The 25641-nt window shown below is 46.6% G+C and overlaps 1 protein-coding gene across 2 annotated transcripts in view; it reads right to left on the bottom strand.

Annotated features, from left to right (window-relative positions):
• OTUD5 (OTU deubiquitinase 5) overlaps positions 1-25641 on the bottom strand; it is a 101567-nt gene that overhangs the window by 32731 nt on the left and 43195 nt on the right. Inside the window, exon 2 of one of the 2 annotated variants that reach the window (XM_077463260.1) lies at positions 22259-22349. In XM_077463260.1, the coding sequence (XP_077319386.1) occupies positions 22259-22349 (91 nt within the window). Of the gene's footprint in view, positions 1-22258; positions 22353-25641 lie in introns of both variants that reach the window. The other variant, XM_077463259.1, reaches the window with a different exon arrangement.

Below are 25641 nucleotides of genomic sequence, written 5' to 3'. Positions count from 1 at the left end.
AAATTTTTTTTTTTTTTAACTTACCAGAAATGCCTGTTGCTAGGCACATCATCCTAATCTGCCTCTTCCTCCTCCGCGGAGATCTTCTTTCTACTCTCCTCCGTGTGTTGTCTTCTGGGTAATGGGTCGCGCTGTGTTCTGGGAACTGTGCGTCCCAGAACACAGCGCTCCCCATTCACAAAGTGCTGCGTGACTCGCGCATGCGCAGTAAGAAACAGGCAGTGAAGCCGCAAGGCTCCACTGCCTGTTTCCCTTAGCCAAAATGGCATTGCCGGGACCTGAGGGACGGGTCAGCCTCGGGCGGCCGACATCGCGGGCGCCCTGGACAGGTAAGTGTGCTTATTGAAAGTCAGCAGCTACAGTGTTTGCAGCTGCTGACTTTTACAATTTTTTTTTTTTTTTTAAACCGGCCCTCCTCTTTAATCATTGAGTTGTCAACTTTGAAAACTACATTTTTAACACAACGCCTATAGATACTGAGATGAATAACTTTTTTCCAGGTACTTTTACTGCTTCATCATGTAAATTCTTTAGCGTGTATGATCTGTGCAAAGGTTCACTTTAAAGTTAAATAATACACCCCAAAAATGGTTTCTGGGTGGATATTAGTACAAGTCACACCTTACTACTCATGGGATCTCAAATTCCCAAATGTACCTTCTGCCTAGAGGCGATTCAGTTCGCATTGTGCGCTATACAAGTATTTCATTCATTCATTCATACCTTATGTTTGGCCATTTCAAGGACTTCCCTTTGTTTTCGATGATATGTGCTTCAAAAGTCAAAATAAAAAGCTGAAAAATGTAATTTGTTGCTGATAAATACTGTATAGGACAGTGATGGAGAACCTCGGCACCCCACATGTTTTGGAGCTCAACTACACTGCAGGGTGCATGACCATCATGGGAAATGTAGCTCCAAAACATCCGGGGATCCGAGGTTCACCATCACTGCTATAGGCTATGCAAAAAACACAACATCACCGATGAGCATTTCGGATCTACGGAGAGGGGCACACCCCGCATTAAGGCAAAGCTAGGGAGCACCATAGGCAGCCAGCATATGCACACTGTAACCACAACAGGTTAGTAACAGGAAAGAAGCATCGAGGAGCGCACTTTAACCAAAGCAAGTATAGGTATAATGGTTAAAAAAAAAATAATAATAATTATAATAAAACCAAAATATTTCAATTTTTTTGAACACCAAAAGCAAATGGGAGCAGTCACCAGGAATTTTCAGCCCTCCGCAATAAGATTTTAGAGCATTGAAAAGTTGAATAGTCGCAAATGTGTCACACGTAATAAAGGAATGCCATAGAATTAAATAAAAATGAATAAATCTGCACATATTGGGCCGACATGTCAATTTACACAATGCTTCACATATATATTGTACGGTGACATCAGTCCCTGCCCTCAAGGAGCTTGTGCTCAGCTAAAAGATGGATAATATTGGTGCCCAATGTACGCTATACAGTAATAACCCGAGCTCTATTTAACCCCATGGAGCCAGAATCCAAGGAGCATGTCACAGGGTCACTGGGGATGTACTTCATGATACACCAATCACCTTCAAACTTTCAATGCAGGTTGGAATCTGACTGGTTGTTTTCTGTATGTCAGAGACAGCGAGGAGCCTTCACTGGCCAGTTTGGGAATTCCTCTTCTGCATAACAAGCAGGGGTTCCCAGATCACCAGATCTATGAAAAGTGATTGTGGTGGTTTGGGTTTAGGTAAACACTGTTCCCCGTTATACATCTTAAAGTGGTTGTAAACCCACGGGGGGGGGGGGCAACCTGCAAGGCAAAGGCATAATGAGCTAGTATGCATTTCACTGACACTCCCAGCAGTCCGCATAGGGCAGTGTGAACTGCCGGCGGGAGGCATGCGATGCGGGAAAACACTGCGGATTCGCGGCGTTCCCGCATCGCTCCGGTGTGAACCCAGCCTTAATGTTTAATACAAATTTGTAAAGATGATCGTTTAAAACACATTTTATATGTAATCACAGATCTGATCAAAAGGAATTCTATTGTGTGCCGGGACATTAATGAAGACGTTATGTACCGGCATGCAACACATTTAGATCTATAAAAAACGTAATTGCACGTTACAATCCGATTTGATTTTAAAAAAGCAAAAACGTTTTATTGTGTGCAGATTGGAAGGAATGCTGAAGAGTCTCTGCTGATTGGATGGAAGGGAAAGTTTCTTTCTTTATCCAACAAATATAATGGTTAATGTGCTTAAATAATTTTTATTAGGTAGTATGTAGGGTAGTGTATAAATGATTATTATTATTATTTTTTTTAAACAATGGAGAGTCATTAAAAGGGAGAAGGGAAAAAAGCAAAACAAAAAACAAAAAATCAAAAACAAAACAAAAAACAAAACAAAAACAAAACAAAACAAAACAAAAACAAAACAAAAACAAAACACGGCATCATCACTACAATTAATAAAGCAGCTGCTGAGTCAACCATCTTCTTTGTGTAAGAAGTAAACACTCAGATAATTGTGCACTTGCCACATTCCTGGTACTTTATTTTACTGCCCCCTACTGCTACCGAGCAGCATTACACTTATCAGATGGTTTGGCATCTCCAGAGCAGAGTCACTTAATCAGCATTTTCTGTGCTGAGTCAGTGGAGCCGCCCCGACCCACCCAGAGATTTCACACTTTTCCAAGTTATCTGCTTAAAAAAAAAAAGGAAGCCGCATCACAACCATTTAAAGTGGACCTGTCATCATTATACATATTTTTTTAACGTAATGCGAGTGAATGGCATGTGAGGTGAAAGTGTAACCCTTCCAGGTATTTATTACCCCTAAACACAGATCATACTATCCCCTCCCCCCTCCACACACAATGCCTACTTTTCTCTACAATAAGACAATGCCATCTTTGCTCAGCATCTACTCCCTGTACTGTAATACCGACTCCGACGACACGCATGTAAATGCCGGTGCCTATACAGGTCCTGGCTTTGTTCAGCTGCTGGTTGTGAGGACACAATAGCCGACACTGCAGATTCTTAGCAGATTCTATAGTGTGGATGGAGGATTCTGTTGGATTTTTTTTTCAGGCTGAAAAAAAAAAAAAAAAAGAAAAAATATATATGTATATTATATATAAATAATCAGTGTATGTCTAAGCCTAGGTTCACACTACTGCGGTGAGATGTACTGCGAATTTGATCCATTTTTTTTTTGTCCTGTGTGAGGTGCGAATTTACCACAATTTTATCGCAAATTTACAGCGAATTTCAGGAGGCAGACAATGATGTGAACTGTGTGCTGCGAGTTTTACTGCAAGTTCAATTCAAGCCTAAGAAGATAAATTTCACACTGCACTCAACACGCACGGGACACTCTCCCTCCCCCCCCCCGCACCAAATTCACAATGCATAGCTATGAACCAAAGCCATGGAATACGATGCTTTTTACATGACCTGCAAATCTGTGTTCCTAAACGCATCAAACCCGCTGGAAATTCGCATCAGTGTGAACCCAGGCTCACAGTCAAGTATGTATGCATGTGCATTTTTCTAAACGTAAAAAATAAAATGATATATATATATATATATATATATATATATATATATATATATATATATATATATTAGAGCTGCACGATTCTGGACAAAATGAGAGGCACAATTTTTTTGCTTAGAATAAAAAGATCACGATTCTCGCGACGTAAAATCTTTCACATGATACAAAAAAAAAAAATGGCCCAACTTTACTGGTTCGTTTTTTTTTTTTTAATTCATTCAATTAAAAAAAAAAAAAATTTGCATTTGAAAGACCGCTGTGCACATACAGTGGGACATAAAGAATTGCAACAACCACCATTTTATTCTGTAGGGTGTCTACTAAATATGTGTTTGGGGGTTCTGAGTAAATTTTCTAGCAAAAAAAATTATTTTAACTTGAAACCAACAAACGTCAGAAAAAGGTTTCGTTTTTTCACTTACACACAATCTACTCTACACCATTGACTTTTTATGAGATTGTTACAATGTTTATACTGAAGTTCCACTGATAAAGAATGTTGTGATTCTCGGCAGACGCCCGGATTTTCTCTTCCTTTCTTTTGGTGGCTTCAGAAGAGCAGAGAGAACTCTCTGCATAGAAAGAATTGTGAAACACTTTAGTCACGATCGCGAAAACGATTCTTGGAGATTAATTGTGCAGCTCTAAATATATTATATTATATTATATATACACACACACACATACACACACACACACACACACACACACTCTCACTGGCCACTTTATTAGCTACGCTTGTTCAAATACTTGGTAACAAAAATTGCTAATTAACCAATCACAAGGCAGCAACTCAATGCATTTAGGTATCTAGACGTGGTAAAGACAACTTGCTGAAGTTCAAACAGAGCATCAGAATGAGGATAAAAGGGGATTTAAGTGACTTTGAACTTAGCATGGTTGATAGCGTCAGACAGGCAGGTCTGAGTATTTCAAAAACTGATGATCTACTGGGATTTTCCCACACAACCATCTCTGGGGTTTACAGAGAATGATCTAAAAAAGAGAAAATATCCAGTGAGCGGCAGTTGTGTGGATAAAAATGTTAGGAGGAGAATGGTTGAGGTGATAGAAAGGTAAAGGCAACAGTAACTCTAAAAGCCACACACATATGTACACCGCTCTAAGGCAATTTCACTTACCCTGCTGCTCCAAAAGCCTTTATCCCATAGAGGGTGCGCGCCGTGTGTGCAAACCGGGACTTGGAACAAAAGAAGGCTGGACGGCCGCACTCCTGTGCAATTTCTTTATTCAAATGGCGGATACAAAAAGGTGACCTACAGATGTCCGCTTACATGTTTCACACCAAGGGTCGCTGGTGCCAATCCCAACCACGACGCTACCTGCCTGGAGTTTGTATGTTCTCCCTGTGTGGGTTTCCTCCGGGTACTCCGGTTTCCTCCCACACTCCAAAGACATGCTGGGAGGTTAATTGGCTTCTGTCTAAATGTGGCCCTAGTATATGAATGTGAGTTGGGGACCTTAGAGGGTAAGCTCCTTGAGGGTAGGGGCCGATGTGAATGTACAATGTATATGTAAAGCACTGTGTAAATTGATGGCACTATACAAGTACCATAAATGAATTAAAAAAAAAATAGATGGCGTCGGGTGCTGCAGCTACGAGAAAGCACCCAACCTTGGTGTGAAACATGTAATCTGATATTTGTAGTTCACCTTTGTATCCGGCTTTTGAATAAAGAAATTGCATAGGAGTGCGGCCGTCCAGCCTTCGTTTGTTCTAACTCAAAAAGCCACTTGTTACAACCAAGGTACACACAATATCAGCTCTGAATGCACAACACATCGAACCTTGAAGCAGATGGGCTACAGCAGCAGAAGACCACACCGGGTGCCACTCCTGTCAGCTAAGAACAAGAAAATGAGGCTACAATTCACACAGGCTCACCAGAATTTGACAATAGAAAATTGGAAAAACTTTGCTTGGGTTGAGGAGTCTCGATTTCAGTGGCAACCAGAGGTTTAGACTTGGCTAACCCCAGAATGCTCTCCACACCCCACATGAGACCCCTCCCCCCCCCTATATATCCCGGGCACCTCTTACCCATCTGCAGGCCCGGAACCAGCATTGTGGGTGCTGCCGGGTGCAGGGAGTCTAGTTGTTGACCTGGAATTGACGTCATATCCAGGTCCGCTTCGACAGTTTCTCCGGTAAAGAATGTAATGCAGTGCGATGTGGAGCAGAGGGGAGACATACAGACCCTACATATCTCATTAAAGAAAACCTTTCACCAAAAAAAAAAAAAAAATTTAAGTACATCCCCCCCCCACCACACAAATGTAAACACACGCTGTGGGGCGCCTACCCCTGAAAACAGCAATTGCAATACATGTTACATATCGCTGCGCACGCCCGTAAGAAAGCAATAATTCCGGCACCACGCCTCCTTTCGTGAAGCTAAACTAATTACCTATAGAGGGCTTATAAAGCATCCCCTATGGAAAATATCGGGTGCCGACATGTAGGGTATTTATTTACTCAGTGCAACCTCAGGGTTTATATTTTACCAAAAATTGGGTAATTGTGTTCTTGTGCCCCCTAACATTAACTTTAATTTAGTTTTTCTACCAATATTTTATTACCTTTGTGGCAATATCTTGTGACATAAAAAATTGGAACTACCATTAAAATTATTATTTTTTGTCAAACGTGTGCAAAAATGTCTCTGGCTGTGAAAGGGTTTAAAGTGGTTGTAAATCTTTACAACACACTTTGACCTACAGGTGAGCCTAGATTAAGGCCTAGATTACCCCATCGCCATTGGGGTATCTGTCTGTATTTCTCAGCATTGTGGACGCCATCGATCAGGCAATGCCGAGGACCGTAGTGCAGTGATTGGCCAAGGAAACTTAATACAACAGCACAATGATCAGCGTCTGCGAGCGGCACAATGATCAGCGTCTGCGAGCGGCACAATGATCAGCGTCTGCGAGCGGCACAATGATCAGCGTCTGCGAGCGGCACAATGATCAGCGTCTGCGAGCGGCACAATGATCAGCGTCTGCGAGCGGGACAATGATCAGCGTCTGCGAGCGGGACAATGATCAGCGTCTGCGAGCGGCACAATGATGAGCGTCTGCGAGCGGCACAATGATGAGCGTCTGCGAGCGGCACAATGATGAGCGTCTGCGAGCGGCACAATGATGAGCGTCTGCGAGCGGCACAATGATGAGCGTCTGCGAGCGGCACAATGATGAGCGTCTGCGAGCGGCACAATGATGAGCGTCTGCGAGCGGCACAATGATGAGCGTCTGCGAGCGGCACAATGATGAACGCCTGCGAGCGGCACAATGATGAGCGTCTGCGAGCGGCACAATGATGAGCGTCTGCGAGCGGCACAATGATGAACGCCTGCGAGCATCGGTAAGGATGGTGGAAGTTCCTGGCAAGTTTGGAGCTCCATTTCTACAGATGGAGATTTGATCAGATCAATGGTGTCCTCAATGCTGAGAAATACAGATACTTACATATCATGCCATAATATCAGGTAGGTGTGTAATTGGCCCCACATTTATTATGCAATAAGTGAACGACCCCAGAAAATACAGCCAATGTGTCATTAAAGGGGCATTCCGACCGCCTTTTTTTTAATTTATTTTTTTAAAGTCAGCAGCTACAAACACTGTAGCTGCTGACTTTTAATAAGGACACTTACCTGTCCAGCAAGTCCGCGATGTCGGCCGCCCAAGTCCAACACGAGTGCCGGCGCCTCAATCTTAACGAAGGGAAACAGGCAGTGGAGCCTTGCGGCTTCACTGTCCGTTTCCTGCTGCACATGCACGAGTTGTGTGGCGCTTTGTGGGACACCCACATGTCCCAGAAGGCAACGGGGCCGCTCGCCAAAGAGGAGGAAGCACCATGGAATAGGGAGAGGCAGATTATGAAGACTGCCTAGCAACAGCGGTTTCAGGTAAGTAAACTTAACTAAAGAATATTAATGAAATTTTTTTTATTTTAGGGTGGCCTTCCACTTTAAGAACTCTCTTTACTGTAAAGAACAAGGAGTCCTGGAAGTGAGTTTGGCCCCCCACAGAGCTCTGATCCCCACATGGAGTCTGTCTGGGATTACATGAAGAGACGGAAGGATCCGAGGCAGCCGACATCCACAGAAGATCTGTGCTTCATTTTCCAACCTTCCTGCAAAATCTGTGCAAGTGTACCTAGAAGAATGGATGTTGATTTTAGGGTAAAGTGCGGTCACACCAAATATTGATTTGGATTTCTCTTCTGTTCATTTACTTTCCATATTGTTAATAAAAAGAAACAAACAAAGTGGTTGGAAACCCTTACAAACCACTTTGACCTACAGGTGAGCCTAGATTAAGGCCTAGATTAAGGCTTACCTGTAGGTCCAAGAAATATCTCCTAAACCTACACAGCATGCGCCTCAGACAGCGGCGCACTGAGCATGCCGCTGTCAACAGCGATATGCCGCGAGTGGCAGCTCCCGTGCGCATGCAAGGGAGTGACATCATCGCGGCTTCGTCGAATGACAGCAGTGGAGCAGCAAGACCCACAGAGACCCACCGAGAAGATGGACACTCCGGACTACAGGGGACAGCGGTGACTTCGCTGGCTCCTGTGTCAGGTAAGTGACACATAATGGACTACTATGTGATGTGATGCGATGTGATGCATAGTAGTCCATTATTCTTTACCTTTGCAGGGAATCAAAGAGGAAGTAACATCCATCAGGGTTTACTTCCTCTTTAACACTTCTATTTCTGAAAGCATTCTTAAATTTTCAGCATTTTTTTTTCACGCCTGCCTAAAACTTTTGCACAATAGTGTACTTGTTCATATGCTTATGCATCTACATAAATGGACTGGAGCATTCCGAAAACAGCCACGTATACATTAGGGCTGTTCCTTTAATTTTTGTGTTCAAACACAAACTACTGACATAACGATGATAAAAACACAGCATGTAAAGCCGACAATCGTGTTAGTTCCGTAGGGCAGCAGCGGGTGACGTCATGCGTAGCTCCTCCCCCGTACGCGTTACGTTCAATCATAACTTCGACGTCACCGGACTCCTCCGCGAAGGGGGGGAGGAGTCGGTGACATGGATCTCCAACAGAACTCCCTGAAGACCCGGAAGCCAGCGGAGAGGTGAGTACCGATCAAAAGAATTTTGATCAATAAAAAAATAATCGATTAATCGAGGAATTAATCTTCAATTTCCACAGCCCCAGTATACATATCTTTCTTCTACAGATTAGCGAATTACTGGGAGTGTTTTTAAGATTAGAAGCCCGGAATTCTAATTTAATGTCTATAGTCTGGGAAAAGTTGCACTTCAGGGTTAATCCTCACGGGCGCAAAATTGTGTGCGTCTACGCACCATGAGCAGGCGTTCCGTATACAGTTGCCGTGTCTACAAGTCGGACATACAGCAGCATGGAGAACCTGTCACACCCTACCCAGGCTCCTAAACACACACAGCTCTGCACACTTTACAGACCTCTTCAGTCTTGTGACTGAGCCCTTAACCCCTTGGTAGCGGCCCCTTTAAGGAGTTTGGCATTCCGGGGTGGGGTCTTGTGGCCACCGTGATTGGCTGTCACAGCGGTCACATGGTCCTCATCATAAGAAGCGATCGGGGGCCTTTTGTGAGCAGCCGGCCACTGCTGGGAGCGCGCTATTGGCACAGCTCTATCGGCGCTAATGTGAGCAAATATGCGGCCCCCTTCGCGCCAAAGCCGGGCCAAGGAGAGGCCGCTTATTTGCGTGCGGTTGACGCCTAGGGGTTCAAAGTTATGTGTTCCTGCAAAGTAATGACTACTTCAGTAGAGCTTTGCTATTTTCATTTTTTAGCAAAACAAAATTCTGGTATAAAAGGTCATCATTGACCTCTAATATGCGTCATTTATCAGGGATTCCGCTTACAGTGCAAATAAACCCACTTCCAAGATGATACGACTTTGGCTGGCTGCCATTGGATACGACTTTGGCTGGCTGCCATTGGATACGACTTTGGCTTTGACTAGTGATAATTAACAACTGTTGCATTGTATAACAATCAGCTACGACTTTCATGCAACTTTTGAGGATTAACCTAGAAGTCTGCGGCCCTCAAGTCGCATGCAATTCGGACCAAAGCAGTTCATAAACTACATTAAAGTCGCTGCAACTTTAAGTCACAAATACGTGAATGTTTACCATTGGAAGACGCGGGGGAACGACTTGTCATGCGACTGATGTCCAAAGTTGCACAAGTGTGAAGGGAGCCTTACTTGCTCAATCGTCCGCTCCTCCATTTGCACCTCTGCACTCTAAGGTCCCGATGTCAACAAGACCAGCGCTGGGTCCAGAGCCCTGCTGTGGGTGCGAGGATGCTGAGGGAATGCCCCCCACTAGATTGTGAGGGGGGGGATGGAGGAACAGGCAACTAACGCTTCTGGAGTGGGCACAGCCCCACTGCAATGGATGATTTCTTTTCTGTCTAGAGCTGGACTTTAAGCTTGTGCAAGTGAAAGGAATGCAGCGACGCATGCACTATTCCCTGCAGGTTTATCCCCTTAAAGAACCAGTAAAAAGTTGATGTGGAGCTTCAGGTAAATATACAGAACAAATAACCTGGGAAAAAAAAAGTGGCATCAGCGGTGATGACAAGAAAGTGGGGCACACCCAGGAAGCATTGATAATCAACATATGTAAAGAACAGCGCTCCCCAGTGGTGAATGGAGGGAGAGGGAGAAACAGCTTTACACTAAACTGTATACGATGTCAATCAGAATTTATGTGTAAAAGCTCAGGAAGTCATTCACGCCTCTTAATAAATGCACTTCGTGCTGTTCACATATTTCGGTGACCAACATTTCCGCTCTGGAAGGACACCGGTCACCACTGGACACAGCTGTCCGTGTTCTATTCTCGGGGCTGCAGTGCAGACATGCGTTTTGTTGCTGCACACAGGGAGGCACAGCACGTCACTGTACAATGGTGACATTCTCCATGCTGCTGTACAGTGACATGAGTAAGGTGTTACTTTTGTGCACTTAAAATAAAGCTCAAGAAAAACAAACAAAAAAAAACAAAGAACTGTGTGATGTCATAAAACGCACATCACAATGCCGCCTACCGCCGCCTCCCTGCGGCCAGAATGGAGCACTGAACTGCTGCGGTTTAGTGTGTGCAGCATAAAGTGCCCTTATTTATTGAGCAGAGAGAATGACCCGCTGATCTTGTACACAGAACTACTGACTGACATCGGATCAAGTTTTCTGCAACGCCATTTCTCTCCTTCCTTCACACCGGCGAGAGGCTCTTCACAAACATTCATTCTGGCTTTGAAGCCTCGGCAAGTACAGAAGAATGCCAGAAATACGCTCAGTTCCAAGGTCCAGAGCCGGGTGGCATCAGACCTGTTTTCTGCTAAACTACTCAACCATCCCCACCCTCAGATCACAGAACATAAAAGGCTAATCATTCTGTAGCCCAAGATCAGAACCAGGTAACACAGGATGGCTCAGAAATTCACAGACTCAGCACTTCAGACAGAAACAAAATGCTCTCAATGGAACACCTAAACCCGAAAGCAAACATTATATTCTTAGATGTGATGGCTGCATTCGTTTCCTTTTATAGGGTCTCTTTCGTCAATTTTCGTCTGGTGATCCAGCCAGTAAGGCTTCATTTACACTTGGCAAAATCCCGGCACGGTTTTGTGTTTTCCCACAGCCGGCGGTTAGGAGAGGGAGGTTGAAGCTCACCTAACCGCAGCAGATCCTAAACTCTGGTAAAAGTCTATGTAGACACGGACGCAAAAAAAAAAAAAAAAAAAGCTCGTAAACTGAAGTTTAGGGGCTCCTAGTAATGGAAGCCTAAGACTCCATTCACACGCGGGGGCTCCGAATGGTGGATGGAATGGCCATGATGCAGAAATGCAGAACGAGTTTACAAAGCCAATATTTCCCAATAGCACCCGAAATGTGGTGCGATTTCACTGCTATTGTTCCATGACAAATCTCTGCAAAATGGCGCAAACAAAATCGCGGGACGCGTCGCCCAAAAGAATTTTCGGAACTTCAAGCAACATGAGTTCCTTGGCATTGCTTGTGATATATTTTCAGCGATGTGACAACTGTAGATAAATCGCACCATGTGAAGTAATGGCATCACAAACGCTTTCCGCAATACAGAATCGCAGGCAGAATCGTGGCGATTTCACCGATGACTCAAATCGCCGACATGTGAATAAAGCTCAAGTCTGTTTTTCAAAAGAAAAGCTCTCTTGCGGTTACAGGGATGAGACAGACCATAAAGTAGAACTATTGGCAAAAGAGTGGGTGTGATTTTTGCCATCTGAGATTTCCCTTCACTTCCTGTCCCACAGCCAAAACAGGAAATGACAGAAAACTCCCTACAAATGAAGGGAATCCATTGAGCCCCCCCAAGTCACCAGAACTAGTGTCCCCACTGGGAGATTTCTCCTCTATTACTGTTCTTGGGACAACCTAAAATGTGAGATTTTTATTTTACTTTCACTTCCACTAATGAGAACGGTAAACAGGACAAACAGGGGCACAGAGAGCAATAAACACCGACAGGGGTTCTAATCCCTCCCCACTCTGTCCTTGAGAGTAAAAGAAAAAATGATCAACTTTTATGTAAAACCTTTATCCCAAAAAGGAAAAAACGGTTTGCTGTAACGGATTATAAAGTACTAGCTAGAGTCTGGCTTCAATGTGTTAGTGTATTTAAATCTGCTAGTACTTCTAAAACTCCCCTCCCTCCAGACAGACAATGCTGCTGTGCAAATCTGCCCCTGTGCTCCTTCATCCAGAGTAGTGTCTGTATAAAACAGGTGTGTTACTGACCAGATCACCAGGGGAAAGCAGAGGGGAAAAAGCCCCCCCCCCCCCCCCCCCCAAAAAAAAGCAATCAATACAGCCGCATGTAATGATTGGTAAACTGATATATAAAAAAAAAAAAAAAAAAAAAAAAAAAGAACGCTTTAACAGTCTAACAATAGAGCAAACAAGAGATGGCAATTGTTCGGGTTTACATACACTTCAGGCTCACAGTAAGTGACAAGGACACTGCATTTCTGGTATGACCAACTATCATATTCTGTACTTGCTGAAAACATTCTTAGCTTGAAAAATGTAAAATCAGCCATAAGATCTGATAGGCTGGTAAGTTGCAATAATGGGATGGTAATCGACGGACACCTCGCCTGCTTAATCTTGGGTTATATCGCCTCTGCAGGAGGAAGACGAGGCAGAACATAAATCTTGGCTACGCCCCCTGGGGCCGTCCTCAGTCAGCATATAACCCCCTCCCCGCTCTAGGTATTCAGTATAGAACCCCCTCCCCGCTCTAGGTATTCAGTATATAACCCCCTCCCCGCTCTAGGTATTCAGTATATAACCCCCCTCCCCGCTCTAGGTATTCAGTATATAACCCCCTCCCCGCTCTAGGTATTCAGTACAGAACCCCCTCCCCGCTCTAGGTATTCAGTATATAACCCCCTCCCCGCTCTAGGTATTCAGTACAGAACCCCCTCCCCGCTCTAGGTATTCAGTATAGAACCCCCTCCCCGCTCTAGGTATTCAGTATAGAACCCCCCTCCCCGCTCTAGGTATTCAGTATAGAACCCCCCTCCCCGCTCTAGGTATTCAGTATAGAACCCCCTCCCCGCTCTAGGTATTCAGTATAGAACCCCCTCCCCGCTCTAGGTATTCAGTATAGAACCCCCTCCCCGCTCTAGGTATTCAGTATAGAACCCCCTCCCCGCTCTAGGTATTCAGTATAGAACCCCCTCCCCGCTCTAGGTATTCAGTATAGAACCCCCCTCCCCGCTCTAGGTATTCAGTATAGAACCCCCTCCCCGCTCTAGGTATTCAGTATAGAACCCCCTCCCCGCTCTAGGTATTCAGTATAGAACCCCCTCCCCGCTCTAGGTATTCAGTATAGAACCCCCTCCCCGCTCTAGGTATTCAGTATAGAACCCCCTCCCCGCTCTAGGTATTCAGTATAGAACCCCCTCCCCGCTCTAGGTATTCAGTATATAACCCCCTCCCCGCTCTAGGTATTCAGTACAGAACCCCCTCCCCGCTCTAGGTATTCAGTACAGAACCCCCTCCCCGCTCTAGGTATTCAGTACAGAACCCCCTCCCCGCTCTAGGTATTCAGTACAGAACCCCCTCCCCGCTCTAGGTATTCAGTATAGAACCCCCTCCCCGCTCTAGGTATTCAGTATAGAACCCCCCTCCCCGCTCTAGGTATTCAGTATATAACCCCCTCCCCGCTCTAGGTATTCAGTACAGAACCCCCTCCCCGCTCTAGGTATTCAGAATAGAACCCCCTCCCCGCTCTAGGTATTCAGTATATAACCCCCTCCCCGCTCTAGGTATTCAGTATAGAACCTCCTCCCCGCTCTAGGTATTCAGTATAGAACCCCCCTCCCCGCTCTAGGTATTCAGTATAGAACCCCCTCCCCGCTCTAGGTATTCAATATAGAACCCCCTCCCCGCTCTAGGTATTCAGTATAGAACCCCCTCCCCGCTCTAGGTATTCAATATAGAACCCCCTCCCCGCTCTAGGTATTCAGTATAGAACCCCCTCCCCGCTCTAGGTATTCAGTATAGAACCCCCTCCCCGCTCTAGGTTTTCAGTATATAACCCCCTCCCCGCTCTAGGTATTCAGTATATAACCCCCTCCCCGCTCTAGGTATTCAGTATAGAACCCCCTCCCCGCTCTAGGTATTCAGTATAGAACCCCCTCCCCGCTCTAGGTATTCAGTATATAACCCCCTCCCCGCTCTAGGTATTCAGTATAGAACCCCCTCCCCGCTCTAGGTATTCAGTATAGAACCCCCTCCCCGCTCTAGGTATTCAGTATAGAACCCCCTCCCCGCTCTAGGTATTCAGTATAGAACCCCCTCCCCGCTCTAGGTATTCAGTATAGAACCCCCTCCCCGCTCTAGATATTCAGTATAGAACCCCCTCTCCCCGCTCTAGGTATTCAGTATAGAACCCCCTCCCCGCTCTAGATATTCAGTATAGAACCCCCTCCCCGCTCTAGGTATTCAGTATAGAACCCCCTCCCCGCTCTAGGTATTCAGTATAGAACCCCCTCCCCGCTCTAGGTATTCAGTATAGAACCCCCCTCCCCGCTCTAGGTATTCAGTATAGAACCCCCTCCCCGCTCTAGGTATTCAGTATATAACCCCCTCCCCGCTCTAGGTATTCAGTACAGAACCCCCTCCCCGCTCTAGGTATTCAGTACAGAACCCCCTCCCCGCTCTAGGTATTCAGTACAGAACCCCCTCCCCGCTCTAGGTATTCAGTATAGAACCCCCTCCCCGCTCTAGGTATTCAGTATAGAACCCCCTCCCCGCTCTAGGTATTCAGTATAGAACCCCCCTCCCCGCTCTAGGTATTCAGTATAGAACCCCCTCCCCGCTCTAGGTATTCAGAATAGAACCCCCTCCCCGCTCTAGGTATTCAGTATATAACCCCCTCCCCGCTCTAGGTATTCAGTATAGAACCTCCTCCCCGCTCTAGGTATTCAGTATAGAACCCCCCTCCCCGCTCTAGGTATTCAGTATAGAACCCCCTCCCCGCTCTAGGTATTCAATATAGAACCCCCTCCCCGCTCTAGGTATTCAGTATAGAACCCCCTCCCCGCTCTAGGTATTCAATATAGAACCCCCTCCCCGCTCTAGGTATTCAGTATAGAACCCCCTCCCCGCTCTAGGTTTTCAGTATATAACCCCCTCCCCGCTCTAGGTATTCAGTATATAACCCCCTCCCCGCTCTAGGTATTCAGTATAGAACCCCCTCCCCGCTCTAGGTATTCAGTATAGAACCCCCTCCCCGCTCTAGGTATTCAGTATAGAACCCCCTCCCCGCTCTAGGTATTCAGTATAGAACCCCCTCCCCGCTCTAGGTATTCAGTATAGAACCCCCTCCCCGCTCTAGGTATTCAGTATAGAACCCCCTCCCCGCTCTAGGTATTCAGTATAGAACCCCCTCCCCGCTCTAGGTATTCAGTATAGAACCCCCTCCCCGCTCTAGATATTCAGTATAGAACCCCCTCTCCCCGCTCTAGGTATTCAGTATAGAACCCCCTCCCCGCTCTAGATATTCAGTATAGAACCCCCTCCCCGCTCTAGGTATTCAGTATAGAACCCCCTCCCCGCTCTAGGTATTCAGTATAGAACCCCCTCCCCGCTCTAGGTATTCAGTATAGAACCCCCTCCCCGCTCTAGGTATTCAGTATATAACCCCCTCCCCGCTCTAGATATTCAGTATAGAACCCCCTCCCCGCTCTAGGTATTCAGTATAGAACCTCCTCCCCGCTCTAGGTATTCAGTATATAACCCCCTCCCCGCTCTAGGTATTCAGTATAGAACCCCCTCCCCGCTCTAGGTATTCAGTATAGTAGCAAGCAGTAATAGAAGTTTCTAAACTCCATAGAGGGGGGGGGGGGGGGGGAGATGAGAAATGGATTTTACGGAGAGTACAGAAATTTCCTCCTTCGCTCGATGGACACAGCGCCTCCTTAAAGCGGAGTTCCACCCATTCTTTTCATTTGCAGTCAGTCATTCTAAATGGCAATCATTTATTTTACTCTAAATACCTTTCCCCCCTCTGTCTTCATGCTGCACTTCCACCTTTGGCCACTTAGGCGATTCTGTCACAATGCGATTCCTATGGAGTCAGATGTGACCCTGCGAGACGTTTAACTCACAGGCCAGCCTCCCTCCATTATGTCACAGCCGACCTATGGCGTAGCTGCGCTCTGCACGCGCTCGCTGGCTGGACCGAGGAGACCACTGGATCTACATTATCCAGCCCGGCAGTTGATCTCCCAGGAGAAAAGATGCATGGAAGGACAGAAAAAATTTGCTAGGTCCAAAAGAGCCCAACAAGGAGCTGGGTCCTTACCCCTGACTAGACAATGGAATACCTAGAGCAGGGAGGGGGCGATATACTGACCGAGGGCGGCCCGAGGGGCGTAGCAAAGTCTTATGTTCTGCCTTGTCCTATTCCTGCAGAGGCGATATAACCCAATGGTCAAGATTAAGGAGGCTCTGTGTCCGTTGATGAACAAAGGAGAATAGAATTTTTGTTTTTAGGCTTAGATACGCATTTGGAAAGGTTTCCCACAAGATGCGCACAACTTTCAGACGGGATCAACACATTTTCTGTGTGTAACTTGGCTGAAAACATTTGTGTGTCTGAAGTACATATAACAAACGGGAGGAAATAAGACAATACATTTTGGATACTTTTATTGTTGCTTTTATTTACCGTATATACTCGAGTATAAGCCGAGATTTTCAGCCTCTTTTTTGAGGCTGAAAGTGCCCCCCTCGGCTTATACTCGAGTCATCGCTGTCTGCCCGCTCGATCAGCGTGTCGAGCAGACAGACAGCGGCCATTCTGATTCAAAAGCCGCGCCTCCGGCTCCGCCTTCGCCTGTGATAGGCGGAACACTGAATTTCCCAGCAGCCTGTGTTCCGCCTATCACGGGCATCCGCTCATCCTCGTACTACGGACGAGGATGATACGACGTCCGTGATAGGCGGAACACAGGCTGCTGGGAAATTCAGTGTTCCGCCTATCACAGGCGAAGGAGGAGGCGCGGCTTTTGAATTTTACAATGGCCGCCGACGAAGAGGGCACGGGACGGAGGCAAGGCAAGGCACGGCACGGGACGGGACGGGACGGGACGAAGGCAAGGCACGACACGGGACGGAGGCTCGGGACAAAGGCTCGGGACACAGGTAGGCTGGACACACACACACACACACACACACACACACACACACACGGAGACACACACACACGGATGGATGGAGACACACACAGGGATGGATGGATGGATGGAGACACACACACACAGGGATGGATGGATGGATGGAGACACACACACACAGGGATGGATGGATGGATGGATGGAGACACACACACACAGGGATGGATGGATGGATGGATGGATGGAGACACACACACACAGGGATGGATGGATGGATGGACACACACACACACAGGGATGGATGGATGGATGGATGGACACACACACACACAGGGATGGATGGATGGATGGATGGAGACACACACACACAGGGATGGATGGATGGATGGATGGATGGAGACACACACACACAGGGATGGATGGATGGATGGACACACACAGGGATGGATGGACGGACACACAGGGATGGACGGACACACAGGGATGGACGGACACACAGGGATGGACGGACACACAGGGATGGACGGACACACAGGGATGGACGGACACACAGGGATGGACGGACACACAGGGATGGACGGACACACAGGGATGGACGGACACACACACAGGGATGGACGGACACACACACAGGGATGGACGGACACACAGGGATGGACGGACACACACACAGGGATGGACAGGCATGTCTCACCCTCGGCTTATACACGAGTCAATAAGTTTGCCAGTTTTTTTGGGGGTAAATTGGGGGCCTCGGCTTATATTCGGGTCGGCCTATACTCGAGTATATACGGTATATAAAAAGGATAAGTTCACCTTTCAGAAAAAAAAATATATAAAATGCACAGATCTTTGCAGAGGAAAAAAATAAAAAAGTGCATTTATTACCTTTTTACACGGCAGCCTGTAAAGCATTGGAGCCGCTATCAGCAGCAGATGGGTGCGATGCCAGGAACCTGCAGACTCTCAGTCAGCTGTTTGGGCAGACAGCTACTGAACTGCAAGAAGAATTCATGAACAGGGAGCGCCCACCGGCTCCCTCGCAGTTCATTAAGAACTACAAGCCATTTGCCGCAGCACACAACAGTACTTGTAGTTCAGTCATTTACAGGAAACCGTGAATAGATGACGCAACTGTATGGGCACAGCCACGTTGTTTAAAAAAAAAAAAGTGACAAGATCCCCCGCCCGCTGTCACAGACCGAGGAGTGGTGGTGGCGGGAGGTGGGCGTATAGCAGCATGTTACAGTAAGGGAAAAAAGTATTTGATCCCCCGCTGATTTTGGACGTTTGCCCCGCTGACAAAGAAATGATCAGTCTAGGATTTTAAGTGCTCATGCACACGGACGTTTTAAAAAACTGGCTGCAAAGCTAGCTCCGATGCCTGGAAAAATCGTTGTTAAAAACGTGATTTTTACCGCGTTTTGCATTGGCATTTTTGCGCGTTTATGCGCGTTTTCCCGCGATTCGCGTTTTTACAGCTCTAGCTCCACGCCACGGAACGCACTGGTCCTGGGTTTTTTTTACAGCTTAAAAACGCCTATGCCATTTGCAGCTCAAAAACGCCTAGGTGGGCATGAAGCCATAGACTAACATGGACAGCCGTTTTTAAGCTGCAAAAAAAGCTCAAAAAAGTGGCTGTAAAAACGTCCGTGTGCATGAGGCATTATTTTACCAGTGAGAAATAACAATAAACATATCCAGAAAACACATTTAAAAAAAAGTTGATTTAAATTTTTTTAATTTATTTGCATTTTAATGAGTGAAATAAGTATTTGATCCCCTATTAAATCAGCAAGATTTCTGTCTCCCAGGGGTCTTCTATACAGGTAATGAGCGGAGATTAAAGCGAGTGCTCCTAATCTCAGTTTGCTACCTGTATAAAAAAAAAAAAAGAACGAAAGAAAGCAAGACACCTGTCCACAGAATCAGATTCCAATCTCTCCACCACGGCCGAGACCAACGAGCTGTCCAAGGATGTCGGGGACAAGACTCTAGACCTACACAAGGCTGGAATGGGCTACAAGACCATCGCCAATCAGCTTGGTGAGAGGGGGGAAAACAGGGCGATTATTCGCAAATGGAAGAAACACAAAATAACGATGGATCTCCTCGGTCTGGGGCTCCATGGAAGATCTCCCCTCATGGAGGATCAATGATCAGGAGAACGGTGAGGAATCCGCCCAGAACTACACCGGAGAATCTCATCAATAGTCTCAAGGCAGCGGGGACCATAGTCACCAAGAAATCAATTGGTAACACCCTGCGCTGCGAAGGACTGAAATCCTGGAGCCCCCGCAAGGTCCCCCTGCTCAGGAAATCACATGTACAGGTCCCCCCGCTCAGGAAATCACATGTACAGGTCCCCCCGCTCAGGAAATCACATGTACAGGTCCCCCCGCTCAGGAAATCACATGTACAGGTCCCCCTGCTCAGGAAATCACATGTACAGGTCCACCTGCTCAGGAAATCACATGTACAGGTCCACCTGCTCAGGAAATCACATGTACAGGTCCCCCTGCTCAGGAAATCACATGTACAGGTCCCCCTGCTCAGGAAATCACATGTACAGGTCCCCCTGCTCAGGAAATCACATGTACAGGTCCCCCTGCTCAGGAAATCACATGTACAGGTCCCCCTGCTCAGGAAATCACATGTACAGGTCCCCCTGCTCAGGAAATCACATGTACAGGTCCCCCTGCTCAGGAAATCACATGTACAGGTCCACCTGCTCAGGAAATCACATGTACAGGTCCCCCTGCTCAGGAAATCACATGTACAGGTCCCCCTGCTCAGGAAATCACATGTACAGGTCCCCCTGCTCAGGAAATCACATGTACAGGTCTCCCTGCTCAGGAAATCACATGTACAGGCCGGTCTGAAGTCTGCTAATAAACATCTGAATGATTCCGAGGAGAACCGGGGGAAAGTGCTGTGATCAGATGAGACCAAAATCGAGCTCTTTGGCATCAACCCAACTCGCCGTGTATGGAGGAGGAGGAGGAGGAGGAGGAGGAGGAGGAGGAGGAGGAGGAGATGCTGTCATGGACCCCAAGATTACCATCCCCCACCGTCATACATGGAGGTGGAAATATTATGCTTCGGGGTATTTTTCTGCTAAGGGCACAGGATAATTTCACTGCAGCAAAAAGGGACAGTGGACGGGGCCATGTACTGTCAAATCTTGGGTGAGAACCCCCTTCCCTCAGTCAGGACATTGAAAATGGGTCATGGATGGGTATTCTGGCATGACAATGACCCAAAAACACATGGGCAAGAAGTGGCTCAAGAAGCAGCACATTAAAAGGTTCAAGAGTGGCCAAGCCAGTCTCCAGACCTCAATCCCATAGAGAATGTGGAGGGGGCTGAAGGATTCCAGTGACCAAATGTCAGCCTGGAAACCTTAATGACTTGGGATAAAATCCCTCCTGAGATGTGCGAACCTGGAGGCCAACTACAAGAAACGTCTGACCTCCGACTGCCAACAACGGTTTTGCTACCAACTACTAAGTCATGTTCTGTGAAGGGGTCAAATACTTATTGCACTCATTAAAATGCAAATCAACGTATAACTTTTTTGAAATGCGTTTTTCTGGATATTTTTGTTGTTATTCTGTCTCAATATTAAAGTAAACCGACCATTAAAATGATAGACCGATCGTTTCTTTGTCAGTGGGCAAATGTCCAAAATCAGCAGGGGATCAAATACTTGTTTCCCTCACTGTAAATACGGGTGTAAAATGCTCCTAAAAGGTGAACTTAGCTTTTAAATAAACAAATAGAACAATCAGTAGGTCACAGAGCTCCTCTCCTAATAATTCATTGAGGTTTATATACTAGAAGCACCTTCTTTGCTCCCCAAGAGTCAGCAGAGATCAAATGACTACCAAGGTAACATGCAAGATTTCACCAGAAGATGGAGCTGCAGCTCAAATCTAATTGCAGAAGAGTCTGGGAAAATCGAGGGACTGCCGGTGCTATGAAAAGAAAAAGCTGCACTCCAACCAAAAACATTCACAAAATAAATGAGTGGTAATGAAGTGTGAGGAATGTGCGGCGGCGGCTGCTGTGTTAATATGAACTTTCACTGCGTAAAGTGCAGCCAACAGTGAACCATTCAGTTCCGGGTGGAGTACACAGATCAGAGGTCGCTCCCTCTACAGCGTGTCCATGCTGAAACCATGTTGCATTATTTTCAATGAATGAAAGGCTTTGATTGAAGGAGGAGAGATCATGGTGCTCATCTTCATCTCCTCCAATGACAGAACGCCTTGCATAGTTACATTTTTTTTTCCCCGACGGACACGCTGCAGAGCAAGCGACCGGCTGTGACCTGTGTGCCAGAACTAAGTTTTGGGGGATAAGGAATAAGAGGAATACAGAAGTAGCTACACATTGCACACATTTCATTAGTTTTCATTTCTTTTTACAATACAAAAGGCCAAAAATGTTTTTTGGCTAGAGTTCCACTTTAAGGTCCCATTGACACTTGCAAAGAAGGCAGTTTGTGATGAGATACAGGAGATCGGGGGGGGGGGGGGGGGTTCCTGCAATTAGTTATGGGCTGGAAGTTTTAAAACAATGGGAGGCTGGCAGTGCCTGCAGCTATTCATGGCCACTCATGTAACGACCCTTCACAGCCCGGCCAATCATTGCTGGGTGATCAAGCATTTACATGTACACGTCTGCGAATAGCTGCAGGAGCCGTCAGTCTCCCGTTTTCAATAGGGCTTTCCGCCGGCAGATAATGGCAGGAACCTCCACTGGGTCTCCTGCATCTAATCAAACAGTCCTATTTGCAAGTGTGAATGGGGCCTCAAGCTGGTACATGCAGCAGCCACTTGCCTGTATTTCATACCTTCAGTAGTGTTTGACCCCCTTCTCTCTATAGTCTCCTGGGTTGGTAAAACCATGGACTTCTGTTGGCAGTGATCCACATAAGTTTGACACAAACAGAAAGCACTCACCAACAGCTCTGAATAGGCAAGCGCCATCTTCCTTCATCTGTTTAATAATAAATCCCTTCTTCTCTTGCAGCGCCTTTGCAAACCAGTTCTCCTGCTGGAAGGTAAAGACACACAGCTGCATTAGAGGGTCCACTTAAAGTCAAACTAACAAATCTAAGTAAAGACAGATTCTCCAACTGCTGATCAACAAGCCCCAGGAAGCCATAAAGCACACGAGGCTTAGAGGCCATTTAAAGAAAAGTGGAACCCTCCTATTTAATAAGAGTGACAAGAGGTTCTACAGTTGTACAATAATAGTGCGGGCCAACCACTGCTTCTACTGGTACTCACCCCCAACCAAGTGCCCTTACCCGAGTATTTGGAGGCTGATCCACACACCTTACTTCAGTCTGAGCTGCAGAGTGAGGCAAATTATTGAGGACTTCAGTGGAAGCCGCCCATTCCCGAGGCACCCCGCCTTCTGACACAACGAGACCCTCTTAACATGTTATGAAGCCCACTTCTAAAGCCGGCCATAGATAGAATCTCAGCCAGTTCAGCAGGGATGAGATTAGAACCATCTATGGGCCGGCTGATTGGACCCATGTTGATCCATCGACCGGATTTTGGGCATGTGATTATGCAATAATCGTGTCCCTCTGTCAGGCTCAATGGGTGAATCAAGCAAATTTCTTTCCTGCAACCAAAGAAAATCACATTATCACATCATCTATGGCCAGCTTAAGTTTGAATGGTTTACTACTGGCACATATCCATATGCCCAAGCACTGGAGACTGCCAATTCTGCTGCAGTACCTTCAGAGATGCACAGGGGAGTCCAACAAGGGGCACCATGCTTGGCTGTTGCCGGAGTACCAGATTCACAGCAAGCAAAACCCAAAGCTACAGAATTGCAGGAATTTGGTGTCTTTAAATATTTATCTCCCGTGAAACAATAACGGATCCACAGAGATTTTCATTTGTGAAATGAACATTGATCAGGAAGCAAAATAAAGAAAGTGGTTATATAAATGAAGCATCTTTAAAGGAGAAGTTCACCTTTGGGAACAGGTTACATGTTCCACCCGTTTTTAGGCTGAACACGTTCCGACTGATGCAGCCATTCACCCCTAGTGACCCCTAGTGACCGCGAGCCGGAGATCTTCTCCCCAAACTTGCTGTCACGATAAAAAACAAAACAAAAAAAAGGCACCATATCCGTGCAGGGCTCCACCCACTTGGCTACATCATTCATTCACAGAGTTCAGTGAATGAATAAACTACAAGTACCAATATCCTTTGTGGCTGTCATCTTGTAGTTCGTTCCTTCCTGTCACGTGTACCTACCTTCCTGTAGGAGGTACAAGAAGACAGCTTACACAGTCTGCAGGAGTCCTGCATTGCACCTGTGATCTACTGATCATGGATGCAATCCTTTGCAGGCTCCTAGTATATATTTTAAAAAAATCTTGTTTCAGGGAGGTGCACGTTACAGTTTATTCTGCTAAAAAAATGTATCAGCATGAGAGCCAGGTAACTAGCATTATGAGAAGAGTTCAGCAACGGTAGCCATATTCTTGCATATTGTTAGCAGGGGTCTCACGTTCAGCCTTTAGTATCTGAAGTCAGTCAGAACAATCACGCTCTCACAGCACTGTAAAAAAATATTCATGGAAACAATAGAATGAGGAAATAAACCACCTTGATATCTGTAAAATCACTTTTATTCAGCTATCAGGTGACCACATTACTCCTCGTAGACCGCTTTCACACTGGAGGCGTTTTTCAAGCGCTTTTGGGCTAAAAATAGCACCTGAAAATCGCCTCACCTGCAGTCCCAGTGTGGAAGCCAGAGTGCTTTCATACTGGGGCGATGCGCTGGCAGCGGCGCTACATGGGCACATTTAACCCTTTATTTGGCCGCTAGCGGGGGGTTAAAAGCCCCCCCCTAGAGGCCGAATAGCGACGCTAAAACTAGCAGCGTTTTACCATCAATGCCCGCCCCAGTGTGAAAGCAGCCTTAGGGGGTCCAGGCACATGGACCTACAACCAGCATCTGCTCAGTGCTGCAACTTATCATTTGACAGGTAAACTACATTACCCATTGCCCTTTGCTGCGTTTTATGCTGCAATTCACATTTCTGTAGGATGCGATTGGCTGTGGCTAGAACCCCCCTGTCACCCTGCCTAAGGGTATATATAACATGCATAAAAAACAGAACTTAATTTCCCCACACTGTCATATAGTAAAATGAGGCAAAAACATTTTATAAACTGTTTAATCCCATCCAAGATCCATAATGTTATTAAAGCAGTGCCTGAATCTTCATGCCATGCTTACACTTGTAGGACCCCAGTGAAGACATCAATTGCTTAAAAAGGAAGTCCGTCCACCCCTGCAAAAAAAATAAAAGCCAGCAGCTACACATACTGCAGCTGCTGAGTTTTAATAGGACACTTAAAGCAGAGCTCCACCCTAAAGTGGACCTTCCGCTCATTGGAATCCTCCCCCCCCTCCGGCGCCACAATTGGCACCTTTCAGGGGGGAGGGGCGTGCAGGTACCTGTACAGTACAGGTATCTGAACCCACTTCCGGCATAGATTCTGCAGAAAGGAACTCCCCTTTCCGCAGAATCCACGCCCCTTTGCGAAAGTCCCCCGCTGCCTGCTGGGAAACACACGGATCCCAGAGACAGCGAGACCATCCTTTTTGTGCAGCGCGACTCGCGCATGCGCAGTAGGGAACCGGGAAATGAAGCCGAAAGGCTCCACTTCCTGATTCCCATATCCAAGATGGCGGCGGAACTCCCGGCGGACTCCCGCTTTAACAGTTCTGGAGTCCAGCGATGTTGGCACTGCAGCCGTTTCCATCAGCCGTTGGGTTCTGTCACCACCATTGCCGGTAAGGAAACCCGGTAGTGAAGCATTGCGGCTTCATGCCGGACCCCTACTGCGCATCCCCTACTGGCCTGGGGCTGGGGAACGGAGGGAGCCGAGCTGCTGATGTAGGACTCCAGGAAGTGGGGTCAAAAGGCAAGTATCCGCTCAACCCCCCCCCCCCCCCCCCACAAGGTGCCAAATGTGGCACCGGAGGGGGGGGGGGGGGGGGGGGGGGAGGAGACAAATAGGCAGTTGAACTTTTAGGTGGAACTCCGCTTTAATCCCCAATTTGCATGTAACTATGCCAATCCAATTCAGTTTTTTCTTTGCTATCACTGGTCCTGCATGTGCAGCTATATTACTAGCAACCAGCCTGCCTGAAACATTCCTAAGGCCCCTTTGGATCTGTGAAAGACAAAAACAGAGAAAGAGCACAAAAGGGAAGAGATAATGTATCTTCAGAAATTGTATAGTGGTAATCCCAAAATGGGATGGTCATTTCACGATTGTTACATTTTATCACC

Source organism: Lithobates pipiens, unplaced genomic scaffold (genome assembly GCF_037356315.1).
Source record: "Lithobates pipiens isolate NorthernLeopardFrog02 unplaced genomic scaffold, aLitPip1_a1.2 Scaffold_3, whole genome shotgun sequence".
Taxonomy (NCBI): Eukaryota; Metazoa; Chordata; class Amphibia; order Anura; family Ranidae; genus Lithobates; species Lithobates pipiens.
Note: the sequence above shows the minus strand (reverse complement) of the source record. Positions and strands in the feature narration are given on the sequence as shown.